Source organism: Schistocerca serialis, chromosome 1 (genome assembly GCF_023864345.2).
Source record: "Schistocerca serialis cubense isolate TAMUIC-IGC-003099 chromosome 1, iqSchSeri2.2, whole genome shotgun sequence".
Taxonomy (NCBI): domain Eukaryota; kingdom Metazoa; phylum Arthropoda; class Insecta; order Orthoptera; family Acrididae; genus Schistocerca; species Schistocerca serialis.
In genome coordinates, this window is record NC_064638.1 from 518,068,749 (window position 1) to 518,096,116 (window position 27,368).

Genomic DNA, 27,368 nt, shown 5'->3' on the forward strand with positions numbered 1-27,368 from the left:
TCCTACACCGATTCCATGGTACGGGATGCTATTATCCGGTCGGCGCCCGACAAAGAAGTTAGGCAACGTGCCCTTCAGTTGATAAATCTGACTCTAGATGAAGTCCTATCCATCGTGCAGTCTTTTGAAATTTCTCGCGCTGCTGGAGCGCAAATAGAGGTGTGGGGTGATGTCGGGGAAATCCAACCTCTGCGCCCTGTTGACAATGTGTGCGGCATGTCCCCGCCGGCCGACGTGGCCGCAGTACGCTCCCACGTGCAGCCTTGGTCTAACCATAAACAAACCTCTAAGAAACTGCAGCAAAACCCCCGGCAACTTCCTCCATATCCGCGGTGTTTTACGAAACATTAATGGGAGGATTGTCCCCAACGTTGGGCCGTGTGTCACAAGTGCAAAAAGAAGGGTCATGTGCCATCCGTTTGCAAATCCATGATGTTCATGAACATGACGCTGATTCTGATTCTGTGTTGTTTGTCAATTGTACTTCTTCCCTTTCAGGGAAGTTATTCCTCACTGTCCAAATACTTGGTCGGGATGTTCGCATGCAGGTGGATACTGGTTCTGCTGCCACTATCATCAATTCTCGGACGTATCTTCAGTTGGGTTCTCCAACCCTATCACCTGTCACTAGGCAATTACAGACATGCAATAAACATAAGATTTCTCTCTTGGGTCAATTTGATGCTGAGGCATCTTATAAATCCGTCGTTCGCACTGTTCCCATATTTGTGGTCGACCATAGTAATGCGGAGAATCTTTTTGGTTTCGATGCCTTTCGCATTTTTGGGTTCTCCAAAGATGATTCTGTCAATATCGTCTCTGATGCTATTCCTTATGCTCACTTGGATTCCTTGTCCACGACATTTTTGTCCCTTTTTTCTCCTGGGTTAGGCCATGCAAACGACTTTGAAGCTCATATCATGCTCAAACCCACTGCTCAGCCAAAATTTTTTCGAGCTCGGCCCATTCCTGTGGCCCTTCATGATTGGGTCAAACGGGAACTGGATCGTCTCACTGCTTCAGGGGTCTTGCTTCGTGTCACTTCCAGTGAGTGGTCCTCTCCTGTCGTTGTCGTTGCTAAGCCCAATAGTGATATTCGTCTCTGTGGCGATTTTAAAGCCACTGTAAATGCTCAATGCCTCATCGACACATACCCTATGCCCCGACCTGAAGAATTGTTTACTAAACTTGCTGGAGGCCAGTATTTTTCTAAAATTGACCTGTCAGAAGCTTATCATCAACTTCCTCTCGACACTGCTTCCCGGCAGTTTCTGGTCCTTAACACGCCTTTCAGCCTCTATCAATACCAATGATTGTCATTCAGGGTTGCCAGCGCCCCTGCTCTCTTTCAGCGATTCTTGGAACAATTATTGCTCCCTGTCTCTGGGTGTATTAATTACATGGACGACATTGTTGTCACTGGCTCCACCACTGAAGAACATCTTCAGAATCTCCGCACACTTTTACATGTCTTACAGACTTCCGGTCTTAAGTGTAATCTTCAAAAATCACAATTTTTTCAGGCATCTATCACGTACTTGGGGTTCCAACTCTCTTGGGATGGTATTCCTCCACTTCAGCAAACTGTCACTGCGATCGATGCCCTTCCTCACCCTACATCTGTTAAGGAACTGCAGGCCTTCTTGGGGAAAATAGCATACTATCACAGGTTTTTACCATCTGCGGCTTCGGTCGCTCAGCCGTTGCATCGCGTGTTTCATAAAAACGTGCCGTTTCACTGGTCCGCTTCATGCGATGTGGATTTCCAGAAATTGAAGACTGTGCTGAAACAGGCCCCGTGACTGGCTACTTATCGACCTGGCCAACATCTCGTTCTTGCCATGAACGGCTCTCAATACGGGATTGGTGCAGTCCTTGCACACCGTTTTTCTGACGGTTCTGAACAACCCATTGCTTATGCCTCCAAAACGCTCACAGATGCCCAACGAAAATATTCTCAAATTGAAAAAGAAGCTTTGGCCATTATTTATGCTCTTCATAAGTTTGGTGTTTCTCTGTATAGATCCAAATTTCATTTTGTTACGGACCACAAACCACTTGTTTCCTTGTTTCATCCATCAATGTCACTTCCCGACAAGGCTGCATACCGCCTCCAGCGTTGGGCTCTTTACTTGTCTCGTTTCAATTATGAGATTCATTTCCGGCCAACGTCTCAACATGCGAATACTGATGCACTGTCTCGCCTTCCCATGGGTCCTGATCTGGCATTCAATAGGGACGAACTTTTGTGTTTCCACCTGGATGTTACCGAGCAGCGGGTTGTGGACAGGTTCCCCATCACTGGGGACCGGCTGGCGGCTGCTACGGGTTCTGATCCTACCCTCTCCCGGGTTTTACGCTGCATTCAGAAGGGTTGGCCAGATCGTCCGTCCGCTAAGACTTCTGACCGGTTGCGGAACTACTACGCTTAGCGCTACCGCCTCACGGCTAGGGATGGTGTTATCCTCCTTTCCAAAGACAATGCTTCGCCACGTTTTGTGGTACCTGTGTCTTTGTGTGCGTCGGTCTTGCGCCTCCTTCACCATGGGCACTGGGGTGTCTCTCGTACAAAATCTCTGATGCGCCGTCATGTGTACTGCACCAGCATCGACTCTGAAATCGCACACATGGTCACTGCCTGCGGTCCTTGTGCGTCACAGGCCGCCGCCCCGAAGTCATCTTTGTCACCGTGGCCTTCACCTGAGAAGCCCCGGGAGCATATTCATGCTGACTTCGTGGGACCTTTTTTAGGTACTTATTGGCTTCTCATAATTGACGCCTACTCTAACTTTCCTTTCATTGTCTGTTGCACGTCGCCTACCACCACGGCAACCACAAATGCTCTAGCTCGCATTTTCTCTTTGGAAGGCCTTCCCTCTACTCTTGTCACTGATAATGGTCCGCAATTTGCCTCTTCCGAATTTGCGGATTTTTGTGCCCGTCATGGCATCATGCATGTCACGGCCCCTCGGTTCCATCCACAGTCAAACGGTGAGGCTGAACGACTGGTCCGCACATTTAAGGCTCAGATGAGGGAACTCCTGACTTCTTCTGCTGCTGATGATGATGCGCTTCTCCAATTTCTGGCTTCTTACCGTTTCATTCCCATGGACGACCACAGCCCAGCTGAGCTCTTACATGGCCGACAGCCCCGCACGCTACTTCATCTTCTGTGGCCTTCCACCTCACGGCCATGGGTGCCTTCGCTTGGCCGGTTCACCGTCGGCAACCTTGTATGGGTGCGGGGATATGGCAGGCCGCCAAAATGGAGTCCTGGTCGCATCTTATGACACCGTGGCTGACGCCTGTATGAAATCCAGATGGACACGGGTGTTGCAGTGGGTCATTCGGACCAGCTTCGGCCTCGTGTGCCGGCAACGCCTGTTCAGAATGCCGCTACACCACCTTCGGCTCTACCTGACACTCGGGATCTTGGCATCTCCCATTACTCACAATGCAGCCCTCTCACCATCATCTTGGTGCCAGCACAAGAATGGACGCCACCAGAAGACGTGCCCATGCAGGAACCAGATGACCATCATTTGTCGGAGCAACTCTACTCGCTTCCTTCTCCTACGGACGCCGATACATCGCCCATGTCTCCTGTTATAAGAACCGGACTTGCCGCAATGGGCATATTGGTGCACGGGGGCCCAGCAGATTCGACCCCTACGTCTCCTGTCATCTTGACCCGTTATCATCAGGGACACTTTCATCCGTACAGGAAGCCTCCTCCTCGAGACTTTACGGCCAATTAAACAACACCTATGGACGTTAGCAATCTACAGGCCACCTCCATCAAGACCAGTGCAAAAAATTCAAAGGGGGGAAAAGTGTTGTGACTTGCCAATCTTTCAAAGTGCCGCCGCGCAGTTACGCACGTCCTCTACATGTGGCGTTGTCTGCCAACGATGCAGCAGCCGTGCCACCTAAGCGGCCGGCCAGCCAGCCAGCGGCCGCTAGACTTGGACTCAGTGCTGATTTAACTGTTACCGTGTACACATGTCTTACTTTGTCTACTTGCTCTGTGACTTACATGTATTGTGTCGTCTTTGAAATATATGTGTTCAACTTGACGTTAAAACAGTGATGAACCCATCAGCATCAAAATTAAGATCACAACATAAAATTCACAAACCGAATTGTCTCATACATCTCATACTCTAAACTATAAAATCACCAGGGAACTTAATGACATTATCTGTAAGGGAAAAATAATATCCATATCAAGAACAGTTATGGGCTCATCAGTAACATGAAAGATGTCCCCATCCCAACCACAGATAAATTTGCATCTCCTGACACAGTCACCTTACATACAAACAAACTGCCAAAGAAACAATCAATACAATAAAAAATAACATACTCCAAAATGGAACAATGGATACAACTGAAATCTACAAACCCACAGAGATTCTAGGACCGATACAGTCATACAACTACTTCCTGTTCAACATCAAGTTTTACATTCAGGATGTTGGACTGGCAATGGGAAGTAGTATTGCAGGTTTGCTAGCACACACTTATATTAACAATCCTGAAGCCAACTTTTTCAGATCTCAAATCCAACTGAAAGATAAGCTGCTTTACTACAAATGCTATGTTGATGACATGCTCATTCTGTTTAACAGAACAATGAAAGACATAGAAAGTCTAGCTGAAGAACATAATAAATTACACCGTGTAAGTCAGTTCATTGCAGAACATGATGCAACAGATGGCATTAACTATCTTGATTTAAAACTGTCAAAGAAAAATTAAAAGCATGGTATTCAAATTTTCAAAAAGCCAACAACTACCAATGTTACCATTCATAACTTTTTCTGCCATCCACACCAATATAAAAAAGCATTCTTCAGATAAATGGTTAATCAAATGTTTAATATCCCAATGAAAAAAAGTGAAAGACATAGAGAAACAGAAATTATAAAATGAAGTGTAATACTCCATTATTAGTGTCAGGCTAAGAATTTGGTCTGAGCAGCTTCTTTATGGTTGAAATCCTCCTTGATATTCTCCAAGTTGTGGTTCCAGAATGTTTTTGAACCTATTGTAAATAATGCGGGAGAAAATTTTGTATGTGCAGTCCAGAAGGGCTATTCCTCTGCAAATATCTGAATTGGTTCTATCTCCTTTTTTAAATAATGGATGGATTATTCCTGAGGTCCAGTGCTATAGAATTTTCTCTGTGATCCACACTTCAATTAGATGTTGGTGGAGATTTATGACTGCAGGTTTTCCAGCATTCCTTCAGATTTCTGCAAATACATGGTCTTCACCAAGCGCCTTGTAATTTTTTAGTTCCTGAATTGTGACCTCTACTTCATTGATAGTTGGAGGATCTGTTAGGTCTGGGGTGGTTAAAATAGGTGCTTCAGTGTCTACTTGAAATGTTTCCAGTGGGTCATCACAATTTAAAAGTTTGCTGAAAGTCTCTGCAAGGATGTCTGAATTTTCTTGATTACTATGCGCCAACTTTATCTCGTAAAGGTGTTGCAATAATCTCTTGACTGTTTCTTCTGGAAGTTCTCTTCCATCTTTTCTAAGGTATTTTTAAGATGTTTGCATTTTGTCTGTCTGATGATTTTATGGGTTGACTTTCTTTGCCTGATTAGTTCTAGATGTGATTCTTCAGACTTTTCGGCTTGATGCTTTATCCAAGCTTGGTGCCTTGTTTCTAATGCCTGGTCACATTCTTCATTCCACCACTCATGTTTACTTCCTGGGATTTATTGGAGCTAACTCTTCTGCTATGAATTTTAATTTGGTGGTTGATTCTTCTAGCGTATCACAGTTGATAGATCCTTCAGCTGATTTCATAGTGTATTCCTCATTTTTTGTTAAGATGGTTGGGTCGAATTTTCTTCTAGTTTTTTTTCTGAGATCTTTTCTTTACCATTTGTGTTAATTTTATTTTGATATTCACAACATAATACTCAGACCCTGAGTCTTCACCCCTTAAAACTTTGACATTGTAGATTTCACAATGGTGAAATTTATCCATACATACATGGTCCAGTCACCATTTGCCCTTTCGGAAATCAGGGTGTTTCCAGGTTTTTAATTTGTGAGGTTTCCTTTTAAAACATGTTGATTTTGACACCAGGTTATGGTTTCTACAAGTTTCAATTAACCTTTGACAATTTTTGTTGGTCCATTTATGTGCGGGCCATTTTCCAATGATATCTCTGTATCTTCTTTCTTGCCCCAGTTCAGCACTGAGCACTGAAGACGAATTTTTATGTTTGATGGAGTAATGTTGATTAATTGATCCAGGAGATCCCAAAATTTCTGTGTTTCTTCTTTGTCCTTCAGGGTATTATTTTTCTGATTGGTGGGAGCATGAGCATCAGTTTTAATTTGAAATAAATTGACATAAAAATTTTCTGAGTATCATATCACATCATCAGTAGACCCAGAAGGTGGTCACTGTAACTATGGCTGAAATGTTGGTAGCTTTTACTTTATGTCATGGTATGATACTCAGGAAACTTTTATGTCAATTGACTCTGGCCACAAAGCCCTCGCAGTTATATGAAATAAGTTGTTTTGGACTTATTAACCAAACGTCATTGTGCATGTATTTTTTATTAGAGACAGTGCTCGTCTTTCATTAAACTGTGTAAGACTAAATCATGGCATCAACTAAATGAAAACATGTGACACCGTCTTTAGTGGAGAAACTGAAAATGGTTGAAATTTTAGATAAAGACGAGTCTCTTGAAAACATTGCAAGTGAGGTAGGGACTGGCATAACAACTGTTAAAGACTGCAGAAAAAATAGGAAAACTGTTGATAGTCATGCAATGGCAACTGATGATGAGAAACAACTGAAAATACATAAGAGTTTTAAGAAGACTGAAAGTGAAATTTTAGACAATGCTTTGCAGATGTAGTTTGAGCAGATGAGCAGAAAAGGAAATCTGTTGTTTGGTTCAATCATGAAAGAAAAGGCACTGATTTTATCTGAAAAATTAGATTAAAACAATGAAACTGAAATGTTCACGGTGAGTGAGGGCTGATTTCATTGGTGGAAGAAAAAAATGACATGGCAACTAAAATGTTATTATTTTGCAGCAAGAAGTTGCCTGCTGACAAAACAGTTGCTAATGAATTTGTTCTGTAATTTGGAAACTTAGTTAAAGATCTTAATCTGACCCCTGATTAAGTGTATAACATTGATGAATGTTCGCTATAAAAGCTCTTGCTGCACCAAAAAGAGTCTGTAACAGGAACAGAACTTGGTATAGACAGATTAGCTGTTGCACTCTGTAGTAACACTAATGGAAGTCACAAGATACTGTACAGTTATGTTACAGGTCAATAAAAGTGTTTTGACAATCCAACATTTTTTGTATTCCAACCATGTTCCTGGTCCTATATGGGATGGACTAGTGAGGTTCTAATGTGTATGCAAAGAAGAAGAAAATAATGTCTCTGAACGCTGGCCGGAGTGGCCGAGCGGTTCTAGGCGCTCCAGTCTCGAACCGCGCGACCACTACGGCCGCAGGTTCGAATCCTGCCTCGGGCATGGATGTGTGTGGTGTCCTTAGGTTAGTTAGGTTTAATTAATTCTAAGTTCTAGGGGACTGATGACCTCAGCAGTTAAGTCCCATAGTGATCAGAGCCATTTGAACCCCATTTCAATTGGTTGGAGCTGATGTCTCTGAACATTGTATGTTATATCTTTGCGAAAAAAATCTTTATAACAAATACTAGGTGTACAGTATATGCTGGATGCTGGCAAAGTATTGTAGCGATCAGTACATATATTCATATGCAATGAAAAGTGAGTAATTTGTAAAAATGATTTGTAACCATTTGGTCACCACAGTAAAAGCTGCTAGGTGGATACTAATTACAAAGCCGCCTGTTCACTCACATGCCATATAAACATTCCTCATAGCAATACATTGAAGTATTTTTCTAACTTATTGTCACAGAGTCAGTACCTAGCATCACTATGAAACAGTCATGTATAACTTCCATGTGCACCATCTGAAGATGAGCAAGAGAAAGTTCAAAAACTTGTTTATGGAATAAATAAGTATTTCAAAATGTGACTGGTTGCAGTTTTATGTATTTATATTGATTTTTGTAGTACTGCTAGTAAACAGTAATTTCCGTTTATTTAATGAAGTGCACAGGTCAATTACGCACATCTCACATTTACCTCATTTACTACAGTTTTTCATTGTCCATTCAAATGTGCTTCGCTGTGATCTCAATAGCCTTCTGAAGACTTGCAAAAGTCACAAACAGCAGTTACGTGTTTCAATGCTGGAGCAGCAACTCTAATTTCCCAGCATACAGTTTGCTTATGTTCCAGAAAAAATTATTTATATCTGCAAGCAGGAAACCACTATGGCTTATAAATCTGTTCTTTAGAAACACATCCAACCAATTTTCCCCTGCATGGCCATTTTCAAGTGGTGTTTCCCCCCCCCCCCCCCCCCCCAGAATGAGCAATTCTCCTATTCATTGTGACCAAAATGTATTAAAATTGTTCTGCACTCTGAAGCTATTTGGTTGTGTTTATAGAGAATAACAATGAATTATTTTATCAGAATAATTTATTTCCTTTACCATGATTTTCTGCTTCACTTTGTCAACAACAGCAGCAGCATCTGCTCACTGCCCCTCCTCCCCCCCCACACACACACACACACAAAAAAAAATTACAGAATGTGAAACAAAGTTCGAATGTTAATACAGCTCCACACCCCTCCAGCAAGCCCTCAGCCAAACTCCTGTTGATGATCTCATTAGTATTAAAACGCAACTTTTCTCCATTTTCACAGGGCAAAGAGGAATTTAAGACATACACAATGGCACAGCTACATAAAAATAGAAGTAAATGTGTGAGCCAAGCTGCAGGGGGCCCATTACGCATGAATGCTGTCAAGGAATAATAAAGGACTTAAGGTAAGATATTAAATGGCTATTTATTATATTACTCGCTATACCCTGAAATATGTTGCTATAGCTCAGTCTGGTTGAATGGAAAAGCAATATACGAGAATGCACACTTTCTAATATGTACGGAAACTGCATATACGTCTTCATCACCTTCTGCCCCATCTCTCTGTTCATCCCCTCCTTTCCCTCTGTCAATTTCCTCCCACCCCTTTGTCCCTCTCTCCTTCCCTCTGCTCTCCAACCTTCAGACTTGTTTATTGCTATTGCAAATTCAGATTTTGTAGGAGTATTCTAATCATAAGCCCAAATGCCAGAAATACAACTTTCCTGTCTTCTGTGAAAACCATCGTTAGAGTATTGAATAAGAATTTTGAGTAAATTGGTGAAGACCTTTTCAAGATCTTTGGTAAAAATGTTTCCCTTTATCTATCATGAAGGCATCCCAGAAAGTATATAAAAATGCGCTCATATTCTAATGCAACACTGTGTACAAACTTCGAAGTAATCAGTGAAGAGCTTTTGTAGATTTAATATTTTCAACAAACACACATTTACATGTTTATTTCTATAGATGTGATGGTGCCCCCCCCCCCCTTCCCAAAAAAAAAAAAACACTTAAATCTCCAAAGTTTTTCAATGACTCCTTTAATACTTTTACATTTGAATACACACGTTTATATTAGAAAGTGTGCATTCTCGTATATTGCTTTTCCATATATATATATATATATATATATATATATATATATATATATATATATATATATATATATATATATATATATATATATAAAAAAAGCAAAAATCTTGTATTTGTTTGTTCAATATCTTAAACCTCTGAAAGTTCTTCACCAATTCCTATGAAACACTGACACTACATTGCATTTGAATATGTAGTGTTTTTGCATACATTCTGGAGCACCATGCAGATACAAATATATACAATGAGGTAACAAAAGCCATGAGACAGTGATATGCACATATACAGGTGATGGTAGCATTGCGTACCCAAGGTATAAAAGGAGTAGCACATTGGCAGAGCTATCATTTGTACTCAGCTGATTCATGTGAAAAGACTTCCCATGTGATTATAGCCACATGATGGGAATTAACAGACTCTGAATACAAAATACAGAATTCATTATGAAATTCAATATTCCAAGATTCACTGAGTCAAGAGTGTGCTGAGAATACCAAATTTCAGGCATTACCTGTCATCACGGGAACCACAGTGGCTGACAGCCTTCACTTAACAAGCGAGAGCAGTGTCGTTTTTGTAGAGTTGTCAGTGCTAACAGACAAGCAACAATGCGTGAAACAACTGCAGAAATCAATGTGAATTGCACGACAAACATATCCATTAGGACAGTGCAGTAAAACCTGGCATTAATGGGCTATGGCAGCAGACGTCCGACAACAGTGCCTTTGCTAACAGCATGACATCACCTACTGCACCTCTCCTGGGATCATGGCCATATCAGTTGGATCCTAGATGACTGGAAAACAGAGGCCTGTGGAGGTGAGTCCTGATTTCAGTTGGTAAGAGGTGACGGTAGGGTTTGAGTGTGGCATAGACCTCACGAAGCCATGGACCCAAGTTTTCAACAAGACAATGTGCAAGCTGGTGGTGGCTTCATGACGGTGTGGACTTTGTTTACGTGGAATGGACTGGGTCCTTGGTCCAATCGAATCAATCATTGACTGGAAATGGTTACATTCAGCTACTTGGAGAGCATTTTGAACCATTCATCGACTTCATATTCCCTAGCAACGACGGAATTTTTATGGATGACAATGCACAATGTCGCCGGACCTCAATTTTTCACGAGTAGTTTGAAGAACATTCTGGACAATTCAAACAAGTGGTGTGACCGCCTGGATCACTCAACTTGAAATCCATTGAACATTTATGGGAGCTAATCCAGACGTCAGTTTGTGCACAAAATCCTTCAACAACAACACTTTTGCATTTATGGATGGCTATACAGCCAGCATAGCCCAATATTTCTGCAGGGAACTTCCAACGATTTGGTGAGTCCTCTCCACGAGTTGCTGCGCTACGGTGGTTAAAAGGATGTCCAACTCAATATGAGGACTTTTATCACCTCGGTGTATAATACATGTATTAAAGTTTATTCACCATATGGTGCTGCATTAGCTACATAAAAACAGGCAAGTGTTTGAATGCAACATAGTGGCAAAATTTCATTGCTACTGGTGAAAACTTTCAGATATTTACAATTTCGCTCAAACGAACATTTACATTTTTACTTATATAAATTATTATTATTATTACTGTTATTATTATAAACCCCTACACTTAACATTTAAGCTCCTGAAACAGCTCGAAAGGCTCACAAGAGACTATTTGCCACAAACAAGGATGGAGATTAGCATCAGTACTTTAGCATTCAACAGTAAATGAAGATGGGGGTAATACAATGTGGATGATACAGAATTTCACTTGGCAGACGATGGAACTAATATTCTAGGTACAACATTACCTTTGCACTTCCATGTTCATCCAGAAGAATATTTTCCAGCTTCAAATCCCTGTGACAAATTTTGTGCTGTGGATGTCAGAGAAAAAAAATGTTACTGGTTGCTGTTTATGAGACAACGCAAGTTTGAAACATAACAATACTGAATATTTTTTGAAGAAGCAGACCTTGTGACAGTAATAAACTGCTGTTGATATTTGTCTAAATATTCGTCGAGCTTCATCTTCGGAAAGTACTTTCCTTTCACTCAAGTAGTCATACAGTTCTCCTCCAGCAGCATATTCCATAACAAGTACCATCTTTTCACGATTTTCAAATACTGTAAATAAAGAAAAAAAAGGCAAATATCAATGGACCTTAAAACACAAGGAATTATTTCTTTCATAGTACAGAAAATAGTGTCCTGCTGAATATTACAAATATGGGTAAACAAATAAGCGCATGTGCAAAAATATAACCTCAATACTCATCCATGCTTCATATTAAATAATTTTTTGGTTCTGTTTCTGGTGGATGACGTATTTGAATGGTGCAGAAATTTGTAGTTATGTGGGAATGTGTTACTTCTCTCCTCTGCTTATAAACAAAACATGATATTTTTTTTTCTTTTTTTTTTTTTTCTTTTTCTGAATGGATTGCTGAGGAATTGGCACTGATCATGAATGAAACAGCTCCATATTTTGCTTGGTAATAATCATGTTTTTAACTGTCGGCTTGATAGCAACTGAAATCTACGTTGGTACTAATTACAGCATATGGTATTGAGTTTCTTAATTTTCCGGCTTCACAATAATTAACACAATGACTGACTGATGCAGTAAGGAATCCCATAAGTAACACTAACTGCTGCTTCTTCACCTTCCCATCCTTTCAGTCACTTCTCAAGTATGTCATATTAATTTCTTGACAAGAAATAAAGTTGAGATTATTATGACATCATTATGTTGCACATTTGTACCGTAAAAATAAACAAGACCATAGAGAATTCTGAGTAACTTAACAAATTCTTAAAAATCAAGGTATCTATAAAACAGATAATCTCACTCATTGACAATCAAGTATGTTAACAGTAACAATAAATTTTCAAGGAGAAAGAAATAGGAAGAATCACTAAAAGAGTGAGAATTCATCATCTTTAATGTGATAACTTTAAGTAAAAGTCTTAACCAGAACTGTTTAAAAAAAAGTAGTTTTTTGTCTTAATTATCCATTAATCGTAACATAAAGAATGAAGCTGCAAATCCTTTCCCAACTACTTCTATACGTTCCTCTTCCATAAATAAAATATGATCACAGATTACATACAACTTTATGGTTAAATCAAAAAAAAAGATTCACAGTTCATAGGAGCAACTGAAAGTGCATACACCATTAATTATTATAAATCAATATTAATACATGAAAACTTTTAACAGATTTTATATCTACCTCAGCTTCATTGATGAGGCCACTAATGCATGACTGTGAAGAGCTGCCAGTTCAAATTTTGGTGGTGGAAGAAATTTTCACCATCTATATTTAGCTGACTGTGCAAAGAGAAGTGGAGGGACAAATTTCCTGAACATCACAATTAGCTTCAATGTCTCACATTAAAATCCAAATTTCTTCACAGTGTGTCATGGAATGAGGGCTTGTGACGCCAGTGATGGTGACTTACTGATTAAATGGGGACATCATGCCACCTTCACGAATCACCACTAGCAACAAAAACAAAACAAAACACATACACCTATTCTCTCCCTCTCTATTTATTTTTCACCTGCATATGTAAAACAACTTGTGATTCAAAAGAAAGCAGTTTCAATTTAGGTGGCTCAAACAACCCCCCCCCCCCCCCCCTAATGGCACAGCCAACCATAAAACAGTATTTGCATTTATAGTATATGCACTGATTAAAAGTGGGAAACTGCATTGTTAAAAAAAACCAAACCTTACTCTGAATGTTGTAAGGTATCACCAGTCAGGCACAGATCAAAACATACTTATTAAGAATAGCAACATTCATTCGTCCCATGTTTTATTACAGCAATATTAGTTGAGTTCCACAAACACATTTTTGCAAAGTTTAATAAATGTCGTATAACTGCTGTATGTATTTCACTGAAGGTTGCAATGTCTAGATCATCTACACACCATTGCTTGAAATGTCTGACAGAATGGTACAAGTCTTGGGGTCTAAAGAAAACGATTCTCTGGAGAAGCACTTTGGTCCTGGAAGAAACTGCTAGCTGTATTTGTCACTAACACTGTATTAAATTGAAACAAATTTAGTTTATGCTTTGGAGGAGTCAGTTGTTATGAACATGATGGATGTAGTCATGATTCAAGTCTGTAGGCTCTTGAAGCAGGAGATTAACATATTCAAAGCAGAAGAAACAGTTTTTGACAGAATAGCACACAGCTTTGAAATGTAATTACAGTTGATCATTTCCCCTTTTTTTTGTAAGTGGTATTGAGACAAATTTTTAAGGTGTGATCAGACAAACAAGAATAAAGTCAATCAGGTTTAGAATGCAATCTCTGAAGAGGGAATTTATATAAAAGATGGGGCTAGACCAAATATAGACAAACAGCACTCCTGTAGCAATAAGTAATAAGAAATATGGCAAAGAAATCATCTCATTTGTTCTAGTAATGACTACTTTTATGATAAAAGATAAAAACAAAGAAAATAAACACAAGTGTTTATTATATGTGTTGTTTTATTGATTTTCATATAGGGCAACTTTATCTGTCTCTTACGACAAGCTGTGCAAAAATTATAGTTGTGGCTTTACAATCTTTCATGGAACTTTGGCTTATGATGTCAAATAACAAACGTGCCCAGCAATGTTTTATGACATAGTACTCCTTCGCATGGTAAATGATAAAATGCATATTACAATCATGTCCAAAACCGGAACACCTGGAACGGCTCGAGGGAATGTTCATATTCATAGGACATATGCATCAGTATGTTCTGCAGAAATGATTTTGCTTTTCAGTCACCTCGGATCAGCAAGTGTCCTGTTGCCTAGTATGCACAGGGTCCACCATGGGCCCTGATAACTTCTCTCACTTGTGACAGCATCGACACTTGTAAGGCACGAATGGCATCCTATGGTATAGCCATCGGTGCTACTTTCACCTGTTTCCAAAGTTCATCTGTGGGGGTTGGCTTTGGGTCACAGTGCCATCGTTTCACCATATCCACCATATCCACGCGTTTTTCATTGGCAACAAGTCTGCTGATTTGGCAGGCCAGGGCAAAAGGGTGACATCCTGTGATAACAAGAATGCTCTTGTTTCTGCAGCAACATGTGCTCGTGCATTGTCTTGCTGAAAAATGGTATCTGAGATGTTGTGTAAAAAGTGTATGACTACAGGTCGCAGGATTCTGGATTTGTCTGAAAACACTATCTATCATCATTCCTGTGGTCAGTGACATAGTTCCATACACCACTGCTGCCTAGCATATTTCTGCATATTTGTCAAAGGTTGGCAAAGAAGTGGACGATGCACACGTAACCCACAACATAATAAACAGTGACAGACTGTCACCCCTGATAGTGTATGATGTGTTCCACTGCTGTGCCAGAGTCGAGGAAGATGCAGATCTGTCCTGCAACGCCAATCAGATGAGGTGTTGATCTTCTCAGGGGGTGGTCTGGGGCTGCGACCTGATCCCTCTCAGCGTGTTCTGCGGCCTTCCATGAACCTTTCTGCACACACCCGTTGCACTGCCAAAACACTTCATTTCACATGACCAGCAATTTCCTGGATGGATACATCACATTCTCTCATGCCAATAATGCACCCTCGTTCAAACTCACTGATTTGACAGTACGGTCCTTGCATACATCTGCGAGGCATACTGCACGTCTGCTCAAGTCACACTTATCTATTACCTTCAGTTTATAGGGACAACAAGAGCCACAGCCACATTTTACCCGCAGGTGTGGATATTGACGTTGACCTTGAACTCACAGGCCGACATGGTACAAATGCTAATCATTTTTGCAGAACATACTAATGTACATGTCCTGTGAATATGGATATCCTATCTACAGTCGTTCAAGGTTTCTTTTTTTTCTGAACTTGAATGTTGAATGAACAAAGTCATAAAACAAATAGAAAATTCTGGTAAATTGCTCTGTACAAAAATTAAATGTATAGGTGGTTGAAAAAAGGCCCCGGGAGTAGACAACATTACATTGGAACTACTGACGGCCTTGGGAGAGCCAGTCCTGACAAAACTCTACCATCTGGTGAGCAAGATGTATGAGACAGGCGAAATACCCACAGACTTCAAGAAGAATATAATAATTCCAAACCGAAAGAAAGCAGGTGCTGACAGATGTGAAAATTACTGAACTATCAGTTCAATAAGTCACAGCCGCAAAACACTAACGCGAATTCTTTACAGAAGAATGGAAAAACTGGTAGAAGCCGACCTCGGCGAAGATCAGTTTGGATTCCGCAGAAATGCTGGAACACGTGAGGCAATACTGACCCTACGACTTATCTTAGGAAATAAATTAAGGAAAGGCAAACCTACATTTCTAGCATTTGTAGACTTAGAGAAAGCTTTTGACAATGTTGACTGGAATAATCTCTTTCAAATTCTAAAGGTGACAGGGGTAAAATACAGGGAGCCAAAGGCTATTTACAATTTGTACAGAAACCAGATGGCAGTTATAAGAGTCGAGGGGCATGAAAGGGAAGCAGCGGTTGGGAAGGGAGTGAGACAGGGTTGTAGCCTCTCCCCGATGTTATTCAATCCGTATATTGAGCAAGCAATAAAGGAAACAAAAGAAAAATTCGGAGTAGGTATTAAAGTCCATGGAGAAGAAATAAAAACGTTGAGGTTCGCCGATGACATTGAAATTCTGTCAGAGACAGCAAAGGACTCGGAAGAGCAGTTGAATGGAATGGACAGTGTCTTGAAGGGAGGATATAAGATGAACATCAACAAAAGCAAAACGAGTATAATGGAATGTAGTCGAATTAAGTCGGGTGATGCTGAGGGAAATAGATTAGGAAATGAGACACTTAAAGTAGTAAAGGAGTTTTGCTATTTGGGGAGCAAAATAACTGATGATGGTCGAAGTAGAGAGGATATAAAATGTAGACTGGCAATGGCAAGGAAAGCGTTTTTGAAGAAGAGAAATTTGTTAACATCGAATACAGATTTAAGTGTCAGGAAGCCGTTTCTGAAAGTATTTGTATGGAGTGTAGCCATGTATGGAGGTGAAACATGGACGATAAATAGTTTGGACAAGAAGAGAATAGAAGCTTACGAAATGTGGTGCTACAGAAGGGTGCTGAAGATTAGATGGGTAGATCACATAACTAATGAGGAGGTATTGAATAGAATTGGGGAGAAGGGGAGTTTGTGGCACTTGACAAGAAGAAGGGATCGGTTGGTAGGACATCTGAGGCATCAAGGGATCACAAATTTATCACTGAAGGGCAGTGTGGAGGGTATAAATCGTAGAGGGAGACCACAAGATGAATACACTAAGCAGATTCAGAAGGATGTAGGTTGCAGTAAGTACTGGAAGATGAAGAAGCTTGCACAGGATGGAGTAGCATGGAGAGCTGCATCAAACCAGTCTCAGGACTGAAGACAACAACAACAACAACAACAACAACAACAACAGGTGGTTGTGGAAGTTACATCATTTCGAAACAAACAAGAACTAAAAGAGCAACACTGGGCTTGATCTGAGCTTCATTAATGTTTCATAAGCAAATGATTCCGTAGAAACACTGGAACACGTGAGGCAATACTGACCTTACGACTTATCTTAGAAGAAAGATTAAGGAAAGGCAAACCTACGTTTCTAGCATTTGTAGACTTAGAGAAAGCTTTTGACAATGTTGACTGGAATACTCTCTTTCAAATTCTAAAGGTGGCAGGGGTAAAATACAGGGAGCGAAAGGCTATTTACAATTTGTACAGAAACCAGATGGCAGTTATAAGAGTCGAGGGACATGAAAGGGAAGCAGTGGTTGGGAAGGGAGTAAGACAGGGTTGTAGCCTCTCCCCGATGTTGTTCAATCTGTATATTGAGCAAGCAGTAAAGGAAACAAAAGAAAAATTCGGAGTAGGTATTAAAATTCATGGAGAAGAAATAAAAACTTTGAGGTTCGCCGATGACATTGTAATTCTGTCAGAGACAGCAAAGGACTTGGAAGAGCAGTTGAATGGAATGGACAGTGTCTTGAAAGGAGGATATAAGATGAACATCAACAAAAGCAAAACAAGGATAATGGAATGTAGTCTAATTAAGTCGGGTGATGCTGAGGGAATTAGATTAGGAAATGAGGCACTTAAAGTAGTAAAGGAGTTTTGCTATTTGGGGAGCAAAATAACTGATGATGGTCGAAGTAGAGAGGATATAAAATGTAGACTGGCAATGGCAAGGAAAGCGTTTCTGAAGAAGAGAAATTTGTTAACATCCAGTATTGATTTAAGTGTCAGGAAGTCATTTCTGAAAGTATTCGTATGGAGTGTAGCCATGTATGGAAGTGAAACATGGACGATAAATAGTTTAGACAAGAAGAGAATAGAAGCTTTCGAAATGTGGTGCTACAGAAGAATGCTGAAGATTAGATGGGTAGATCATGTAACTAATGAGGAAGTATTGAATAGGATTGGGGAGAAGAGAAGTTTGTGGCACAACTTGACCAGAAGAAGGGATCGGTTGGTAGGGCATGTTCTGAGGCATCAAGGGATCACCAATTTAGTATTGGAGGGCAGCGTGGAGGGTAAAAATCGTAGAGGGAGACCACGAGATGAATACACTAAGCAGATTCAGAAGGATGTAGGTTGCAGTAGGTACTGGGAGATGAAAAAGCTTGCACAGGATAGAGTAGCATGGAGAGCTGCATCAAACCAGTCTCAGGACTGAAGACCACAACAACAACAACAAAGCAAATGATTATTTGGTGTGCATCTATAGAGTCAAATATAATTATTCATAGCTCACTGAATAATACTACATACTACAATGAGAAACAACAAGTCCATTGCTGGCAAAACATTGTTACTTTTTTGTGCAAACGAAACAGTGACAATATATGTTAACTATTTTGTGTATTTTACAGTAACAAAATTCAGAAGTATGGTCAGTTAATGTAATCTAAAGAAAGCAAACGATTTTCTACTGTCTTAAAAGGAGCTGACATAAGATTACATATGAGTGTGTAGAGCAACTAAGCTACATAGTGAGATTGTCGTCACTGGCTATCATCAAAGTAGAAAATGCAGAACACTTTACTTTTATAAACAGTCCACTGTCAGTGAAACTAACTAGGTGGAATCTTAGAAAGTGCGAAATAAAATCTACACACAATATCTAAATCTGCTGCACTCAGAAAAATCTGTAAGCATGTGGTTTTGCTCAATGGCAATGCATGTAAATATCTGATTAAGCTCTGGGTCAAGTACATTTTCAGTCCCTTACATGAGACTCTGGACTGCAAGACTAAAATTCAAGGTCAATGGGAGACTATTTTATCATATTCAACTTCAAAATTATTAATTGCAAATATTTCATCATACAAATTATCAAATATAACAAAATCCATTCCATACTCAGAGAAGAGTTTCTGAGAAATCCCACACTAGTTTTTGGTGAGGCCATAATGGAGTTAAGCTGCTGGTGCCTTAATCCACATAGTTGAAGAATTTCTTGGGGTGAGAACTTATTCCATCAAAATACTTCCACAGGACTTGAAGTGTTTCCACATTGAAATTACACATCGATGTGGACTGGTTTTTGTTGTACATGAGAGCAAGTTTTGCTTCCCTAAAGTTCATGCCCAAAAACAATTTTTTTGTTTTTGTTTCACTATCATTTATCAGTGTCTATTTCAAGTCCAGATAGGACTGAAAAAATATTTTTTTTTTATGGTTCAAGAAATAAAAGTCTTGATCACAACATTTTCTTAATGGCATATTTCATCTTCATGGGGCATCTTCAAATTATCTTAAATTTTCCTTCTAGAACATTTTCAAAACTATAAAATGGCTCTATGCTGGACTGAAGCATGCATCAAATCTGTACAGATGTTTTTCTTTTACAACATTTTTAAAAACCATAAAACGGTTCTGTGCTAAATTTTTTCATCACTTTTAAAACGTTGCACAACGAAAATTTAAGATCATCTGAAGATGTCGAACAAAGGCGAATTGTGTCGTTAATAAGAATATGTTGCAAACAACACAGTTTTAATTCAAATATTCTTCAGGCATTTGCTGTACCAGTTGACCTGTTGGAGTGGGAGAAATTTTACAAAAGTTTTATGTTAAACATCATTTCTCGTAGTAAATCATAAACTAAATATACAATATAAAATATTTAATAGTTCAGGTCATATTAAAATTTTGGTTAATGTTAACACGGAAAAATATGCGTAATGTTACAGTAGCTAAAACTTTATAATAATTAAAAAGAACTTATAATTTGAAGAACTCATTACAACTGGGTAGACCACTAACTATTCACTTTAACAACTCAAACAGTATGGTCATCTCTGTCCTTACAGAGTGTCCAAATGCCATTCTTGTGTGTGTGTGGGGGGGGGATTGCTGTCTCCACAGGCAGAGTTGTTTATAATGCATTAAAATTAAAATTCCACCTCTCCTCCACAACACTTTAAACATGAGGCCAGACAGTTCACAAAATTTCAAAATCTGTGAGACATTGATGTCAGTGTCAGTGTGGATGGTGACGGTGGTGGGCAGATCTCCAGCCAAACTGAGGACAGAGGGTGGTGGGAATATCTCCAGCCAAACCAAAGACTGCCCTGATATCAGCATATAAAACTCACGTTGCCAAATACGCTGTACTGAAAGTGGCATGCCACAAACTTCCCACCATGTTGGACTCTCCTGGCAGAGCAAGGACCCATGTTTTAAAGAACAGTATCTACGCACAATCTGGTAAACAGCACCTCTTTGTAACATGTGGATGGCATGAAGTCCACCATGCCTATGTGGTCTATTTAAGTGACTCCCGTTTCTCATCCACCACCTCCAAGCATTCAGTCTCCCACTGATGCATACTTCTTCTGTCAGATAACAAGAGGACAGTATACAAGGGGATGGCACATTGATATTCAACACCATCCCAACATGCTTCTTTGGCTGCTTTGTCAGCTATGTAGCTTCCCTGTATCGCGATGCGTCCAGTACCCAACAAAAGACCAGCTCCTTGACTCAGTGTCAGAGCTGCTGTAAGGTCTCATGGGTGAGCTGACTTTACAAATTTAATGAGTATTTTGGTGGACCATTTGTAGCATACTGAGCTAGTCAGAGAAATTTTGTACTAGTGATGCTTCTGAATCCACTCTATGGCCACCATAATGCCATATTACTCCGCAAAACAATTTGTACACTGTTCAGGAATGTGCACTTGGAAAACTATATCAGGGAAAACAGATGAATAACTGAGTATATTCCCTTGTTGGGATTCATCTGTATAAACAACAACAGGATTGTGATACGTAGTTAAAATTGAAGAACACAGAGTTGTAAAAACATAATCTGGAGAACCAATTTTCTTGCACTTAGCCAGGCTTAAAATTACTTTGGGCCTCTGAAAACACTGGGGTGGCAATTTGTTCCATTACTGCACAGGCATCTGAAGGTCTGATCTGTTCAAATCCATGAAACAGTCAGTAGCATGGCACAAATGGCTTGGTCATATGGGACCAATTCCTAAAAAGCCACCCGAAGTGGAGATAGAATGCCACACCAAACACCAATGCCTGAGGCAATGTTGAGAATTTTAGAGCCTGTCAAGCCAAACGGAGGCCCCACCAAATCATGAGTGACGGTTCACATGTTTCTGCACACACATTCTGAACTGAGCTGGTCCAGAAGGCTCCAGACAATATCCGAATACCCTCATGGTGGACAGCATCTAACATCATGAGGTGTGAAATACTAGCTGATTCATAAACCATGCTGCCATAATCTAACCATGATCTGACAAATGTCCAATCAAACAGCAGCAGATGTTACTTGTACGCTCCCCACGTATGTCTGCTGAGGCATTTCAAAATACTTAATGATTTGAAAGCCCTTTGTTCACATGTCTTTCAGGCAAGGAAGCCAGGTTAATTTTGAGTCAAATATTGGATCCAAAAAGTGCACATTTTCCTTAAAATGTATAATATAGTGTCACTTCTTGTGAGTTCCAGTGGGTGAAAACCGAGATAGGCATGGTTAAAGTTAACACAAGGAGTCTTCTCAAGTGAAGACCTATAACCAGTTTTATTGGTCCAAGATCCCAAAATCCTTTTGGTCAGCCGATGTTGTTTCATCACCACTGTATTTCAGAGGAAAAGCAGAAGATTGTAAAGTCAACCACAAACAAAGAATCTTTAACTGCAAAGGAGATTCTATTGGTAGTGGTTGTGAACAATGTGACACTGGATATACTGCCTTGAGGGACCCCATTCTCCTAAGTAAAGTGGTCACGAAAGGCATCATCAACATGATACAAAACATGCCTGTCCTTGAGGAAAGATTGAGACCAAGTAGACCACATTTACGAGGTTTCTGAAGGGTGTTGTGCCTCCTACTAGCGTCATATGCTGTTTCAAGATCAAAAAAACACACGTACTAAATGGTTGTGGCATAAGAAAGACTCATGTATGGTCATCTCGAGTAGAACTAAGTTGTCAAGGATGTAACAGCAGAATCTGAAACAGCATGGGGAGTGGTACAGTTGACTATGAGATTCGAGGAGCCAGATGAGGTGGTGGCTGACCATGTGCCCAAGAGTCTTAACCCACAGCTGGTAAGAACTAGATTTCAGTAACCATTATGGCTGGCATGATCCTTGCCTGTCTTTCATTAACAGAATTAATATTGCTTCCTTCCTAGTGATGGGATACTGTCCATTAAGCCAGATCTGACTGAAACAAGCTAAGAGTATGTCCTTGATGCCAGGGCACAGAATATGGAACATAATGAATCTGATTCGGCCCTGGAGGAATGTCTACGGTTGCAGGGAAAGCTGATTCCATTTCCGACATGGAGAATTGAAGATTGTAGACCTCCTCATTAGACGAGAAAGAAGTGAAGCCTTCTCATCTCCGCAGTCCCATGGAACATCTGAAAATCTGAGGAGTTTGTTTGGATGACACATTTACGGTAAAAAAGTGTTCTGCTAAAATGTAAGCCACCAAGATTCTATTTATCAAGAAGTTCGGGGGTAGGTGTACAGCTCTTGGCTGAAGTCTGCCTTACTGAGTCCCAAAGTTGTGTAGTGGAATTGGACAAATAAATGAAAGTTGTGAATTCCTTCCAGGAGCTCCTCATCCATTCATTTATAACTTGCCTTGCATGTGCTCTCACAGACCTGTAGGCACAAAGGTTTTTGCTGCGAAGCTCAGCACCTGGTTCCAATGGCTGAGTGAAATTCTTCATTCAACCAAAGAACAGACCATCATCTGATGTGATGCCAGACAGGGAATGGAAATGGCAGCAGCTCGTGGCATTAAACAGGTGATATGGTCCTCCACCTGCAGAGCACATTCCTGTTGTTCGGAGATGCCCTGTTGAACTGTATCACTAACTAATCGGGCCTCTGAAGCATTTGTCTTTGCAGTCTCCTGTCAACCACCACCTAAGTCAGCAGCTGGATCCACACCAGAAAATGGCCACTGGAATGAAAATACGTGGTCATTTTCCACTGGAGTTAGCCTGGAATAGCTGGGGAGCCAAAATAAGGGTCAATAGCTAAAGATGCCCTGTAGTTGCAGAGAAGCGTGTCACAAGTGACAGCTGAGTCCCATAGCACCGAAGTGGAAGAATGGGTGGTGGACTGCCTGAAGGAGCTGTGTTTGTGCACTTGCTTTCAACAGATCATGAGGTAGAAGATATAAAGAACACACTGTGATATTAACTGGTGAGGGAACTTGCACTGAAACAACCTGTATGTCCACGGTAAGAGGGACAGGAGAGCAGTGGCATCTAGCATCAATGAAAGAAATCACCCTACCCTTAGCCCTGTCTCCAACAACACTGTCCTTTCTGCAGGAGTGGTAGCCCTGCAACACAGGTGTGTCAGTGACATTAAAATGTATTTCGTGTCAGCATATGCAGAATGCTCTCTCCTGGGCTAGGAGATATAATTCTTCTAAATGTGATTAACATCCATTTAAGATCCACTGCACACATAAGTCTCTATGGGAGCCACAGATTAGTAAGGGTTGTCGTCATCCTTCTCCCTCAGTGGTGGTGATTTATCTGAGGGGTCAGGGATAATATTAGACAGTGATCAGCTTTCCAGTTCCTCCATGTGAATACCCGTACTCTTGGCCATAAAATCACCATCAGAAAAGGAGAGTTCTCACTGATCCAATGGTTGCTGCCCCCTTTTTTTGATTTCGAAGAACTTTTTGTGTGATGTTTTTCTTTACTTATGGGAGGAGTCTAGAGGATGGCTTAGTGGGCCTCTGATAGTGTGAGGTGATATGCGGGCAAGGTTCCTTTCCTTTTTACACACCTTCACTTCCCACTCAATACTTGGTGATCCTCAAAGAAGTTTTTTCATTTAGGGATAAGTGTAGAATAGTCATCCGATTCTTGAGCTGAGTCTCTGCTATTTTCACATGTTCCCCTCCCATTACAAGCTATAGTGGTACGACCAAGTCTTTGACATTTGAAGCATCACATACTGTTGGAAACAGATGGTCAAACCTTAAGATGGATATAGCCTACAAGAATACTTTCATATAATTCTGGAGTATTAGAGGTTAGAGTAAATGTCGTCGTTCTTTTCCAAGGTGCCATTGACTCTGCTCATATAGTTTTGCAGTATCTGTAACAACCATGTCTTTCCATTCTTCATATTATTCCTCAGTTTCCATCTCCATTATACTGGAGCAGTTAACCACATCTTTACAGAAGTTAAGGGTGCTATGCATCAAAGTTCCCTCTGCTCACTCGATTATAATGAAATACCAACCTTGCCAGTGGAGCTCCCTGGGAAAAACACAGCCTCCTTTTGTAAACTGAGCTCACTCCATAGTGATCGCATGAGCCACTAGGGAAACAAATGTTGACCCCAGGCAGACCTCCATATGCCTTAGTGGGGCTTATACAATTTAATAGTCATGGGTGACTGGAATTCGATAGTAGGAAAAGGAAGAGAAGGAAATGTAGTAGGTGAATATGGACTGGGGGGAAGAAATGAAAGAGGAAGCCGCCTGGTAGAATTTTGTACAGAGCACAACTTAATCATAGCTAACACTTGGTTCAAGAATCATAAAAGGAGGTTGTATACATGGAAGACGCCTGGAGATACTGACAGGTTTCAGATAGAGAACCACTTGTATGAATATCAAGGGCTCAGATGGAAACCCAGTTCTAAGCAAAGAAGGGAAAGCAGAAAGGTGGAAGGAGTATATAGAGGGACTATACAAAGGCGATGTTCTTGAGGAGAATATTATGGAAATGGAAGAGGATGCAGATGAAGACGAAATGGGAGATATGATACTGCATGAAGAATTTGATAGAGCACTGAAAGACCTAAGTCGAAACAAGGCCCCGGGAGTAGACAACATTGCATTAGAACTACTGACAGCCTTGGGAGAGCCAGTCCTGACACAACTCTACCATCTGGTAAGCAAAATATATGAGACAGGCGAAATACCCTCATACTTCAAGAAGAATATAATAATTCCAATCCCAAAGAAAGCAGGTGTTGACAGATGTGAAAATTACTGAACTATCAGTTTAATAAGTCACGGCTGCAAAATACTAACGCGACTTCTGTACAGATGAATGGAAAAACTGGTAGAAGCCGACCTCGGGGAAGATCAGTTTGGATTCCGTAGAAATATGGGAACACGTGAGGCAATACTGAGCCTATGACTTATCTTAGAAGCTAGATTAAGAAAAGGCAAACCTACGTTTCTAGCATTTGTAGACTTGGAGAAAGCTTTTGACAATGTTGACTGGAATAATCTCTTTCAAATTCTAAAGGTGGCAGGGGTAAAATACAGGGAGCCAAAGGCTATTTACAATTTGTACAGAAACCAGATGGCAGTTATAAGAGTCGAGGGACATGAAAGGGAAGCAGTGGTTAGGAAGGGAGTGAGACAGGGTTGTAGCCTCTCCCCGATGTTATTCAATCCGTATATTGAGCAAGCAGTAAAGGAAACAAAAGAAAACTTTGGAGTAGGTATTAAAGTCCATGGAGAAGAAATAAAAACTTTGAGGTTCACCGATGACATTGTAATTCTGTCAGAGACAGCAAAGGACTTGGAAGAGCAGTTGAATGGAATGGACAGTGTCTTGAAGGGAGGATATAAGATGAACATCAACAAAAGCAAAACGAGTATAATGGAATGTAGTCGAATTAAGTCGGGTGATGCTGAGGGAATTAGATTAGGAAATGAGACACTTAAAGCAGTAAAGGAGTTTTGCTATTTGGGGAGCAAAATAACTGATGATGGTCGAAGTAGAGAGGATATAAAATGTAGACTGGCAATAGCAAGGAAAGCGTTTCTAAAGAAGAAAAATTTGTTAACATCAAGTATAGATTTAAATCTCAGGAAGTCGTTTCTGAAAGTATTTGTATGGAGTGTAGCCATGTATGGAAGTGAAACATGGACGATAAATAGTTTGGACAAGAAGAGAATAGAAGCTTACAAAATGTGGTGCTACAGAAGAATGCTGAAGATTAGATGGGTAGATCACGTAACTAATGAGGAAGTATTGAATAGGATTGGGGAGAAGAGGAGTTTGTGGCACAACCTGACCAGAAGAAGGGATCGGTTGGTAGGACATGTTCTGAGGCATCAAGGGATCACCAATTTAGTATTGGAGGGCAGCGTGGAGGGTAAAAATCGTAGAGGGAGACCAAGAGATGAATACACTAAACAGATTCAGAAGGATGTAGGCTGCAGTACGTATTGGGAGATGAAGAAGCCTGCACAGGATAGAGTAGCATGGAGAGCTGCATCAAACCAGTCTCAGGACTGAAGACAACAACAACAATACAATTTGGGGGCAGCAGGTGCCCTCCCTTTTGCCTCAACAGCCATTCACACCATCAGCATGTAACACACCTTGGTGTTGAAATTTTTTATGGAGGCATGTAATTTCCTCATATCCAAGCCGGTGGTAGCCAAGACCCACATTCTCAGAAACTCACAATGTTCCACCTCTGCACCTAACGATGGCCCTTAAAGTGTTCCCCAAATTTATGGTATGGTAGAAGTGGTCTGGCAGTGCTGGTATGTCACCAGCCTGGGAAACTCAGGGTCGCTGTGCCCATACCAACCTATGCTGGTGGAGCTCTCTGGGAAAAATATAGCCCTCTCTTTCCTCTCTTCATAAGGCCTCTCTGCTGAAGCCTGTCTGAGTTAAGTAGCCCTGCTAATAGTTATGCCACCTCAGTCTCACTCATGCATGCAAACTCTCTCACCCAGCCCTGAAGATGCTACAGTAAGGTGGTGTCCCTACGAGGCAATTTGACTCAGACATGGGTTTGAATATCTCCTCTCAGCATTCTGACCATGATACCCACATCGCCATGATGCAGCGTAAGGCTGGACATTCCCAGTTCCTCTCACCAGTCAACATGATTAAGTGCCAGTACAAGGACCACACCACCATTTCCCATTCCAAAACGTTGTTCATGATGCTTCCATGCACATGCCAATTTCAGGGGAGATATTTTGAATAATGGCTAGATATCTTGAATAATGGCTCTGTGACATTGAAACCCTGCCTGAGGGCATGTAACTAGACCTAGGCTAGGAGGAGCAGTTACAGTCCCCAGAGCCATCACATGGGACTCAGTGGTGTATTTGCTTCATTATCATCTCATTGTCACAATACACTATTCGTTCTTGGTCTCCATTTTTGCTATACCTCAGGTTTTATCTCTCCAGATTACTCACTGGGACTATGTTTACCTATAGTGCCATCTCCAT

General features: G+C 40.7%; 1 protein-coding gene across 3 annotated transcripts in view; it reads right to left on the reverse strand.

The window, feature by feature from the left end:
* Positions 1 to 27,368, reverse strand: part of LOC126474282 (serine/threonine-protein kinase par-1-like) — a 420,752-nt gene that overhangs the window by 162,763 nt on the left and 230,621 nt on the right. For all 3 annotated transcript variants that reach the window (XM_050101749.1, XM_050101764.1, XM_050101756.1), the window contains exons 6-7: positions 11,588 to 11,739; positions 11,424 to 11,489 (exon numbers count right to left, since the gene is read on the reverse strand). In XM_050101749.1, coding sequence (XP_049957706.1) covers positions 11,424 to 11,489; positions 11,588 to 11,739 — 218 coding nt within the window. The remainder of the gene's footprint in view (positions 1 to 11,423; positions 11,490 to 11,587; positions 11,740 to 27,368) is intronic.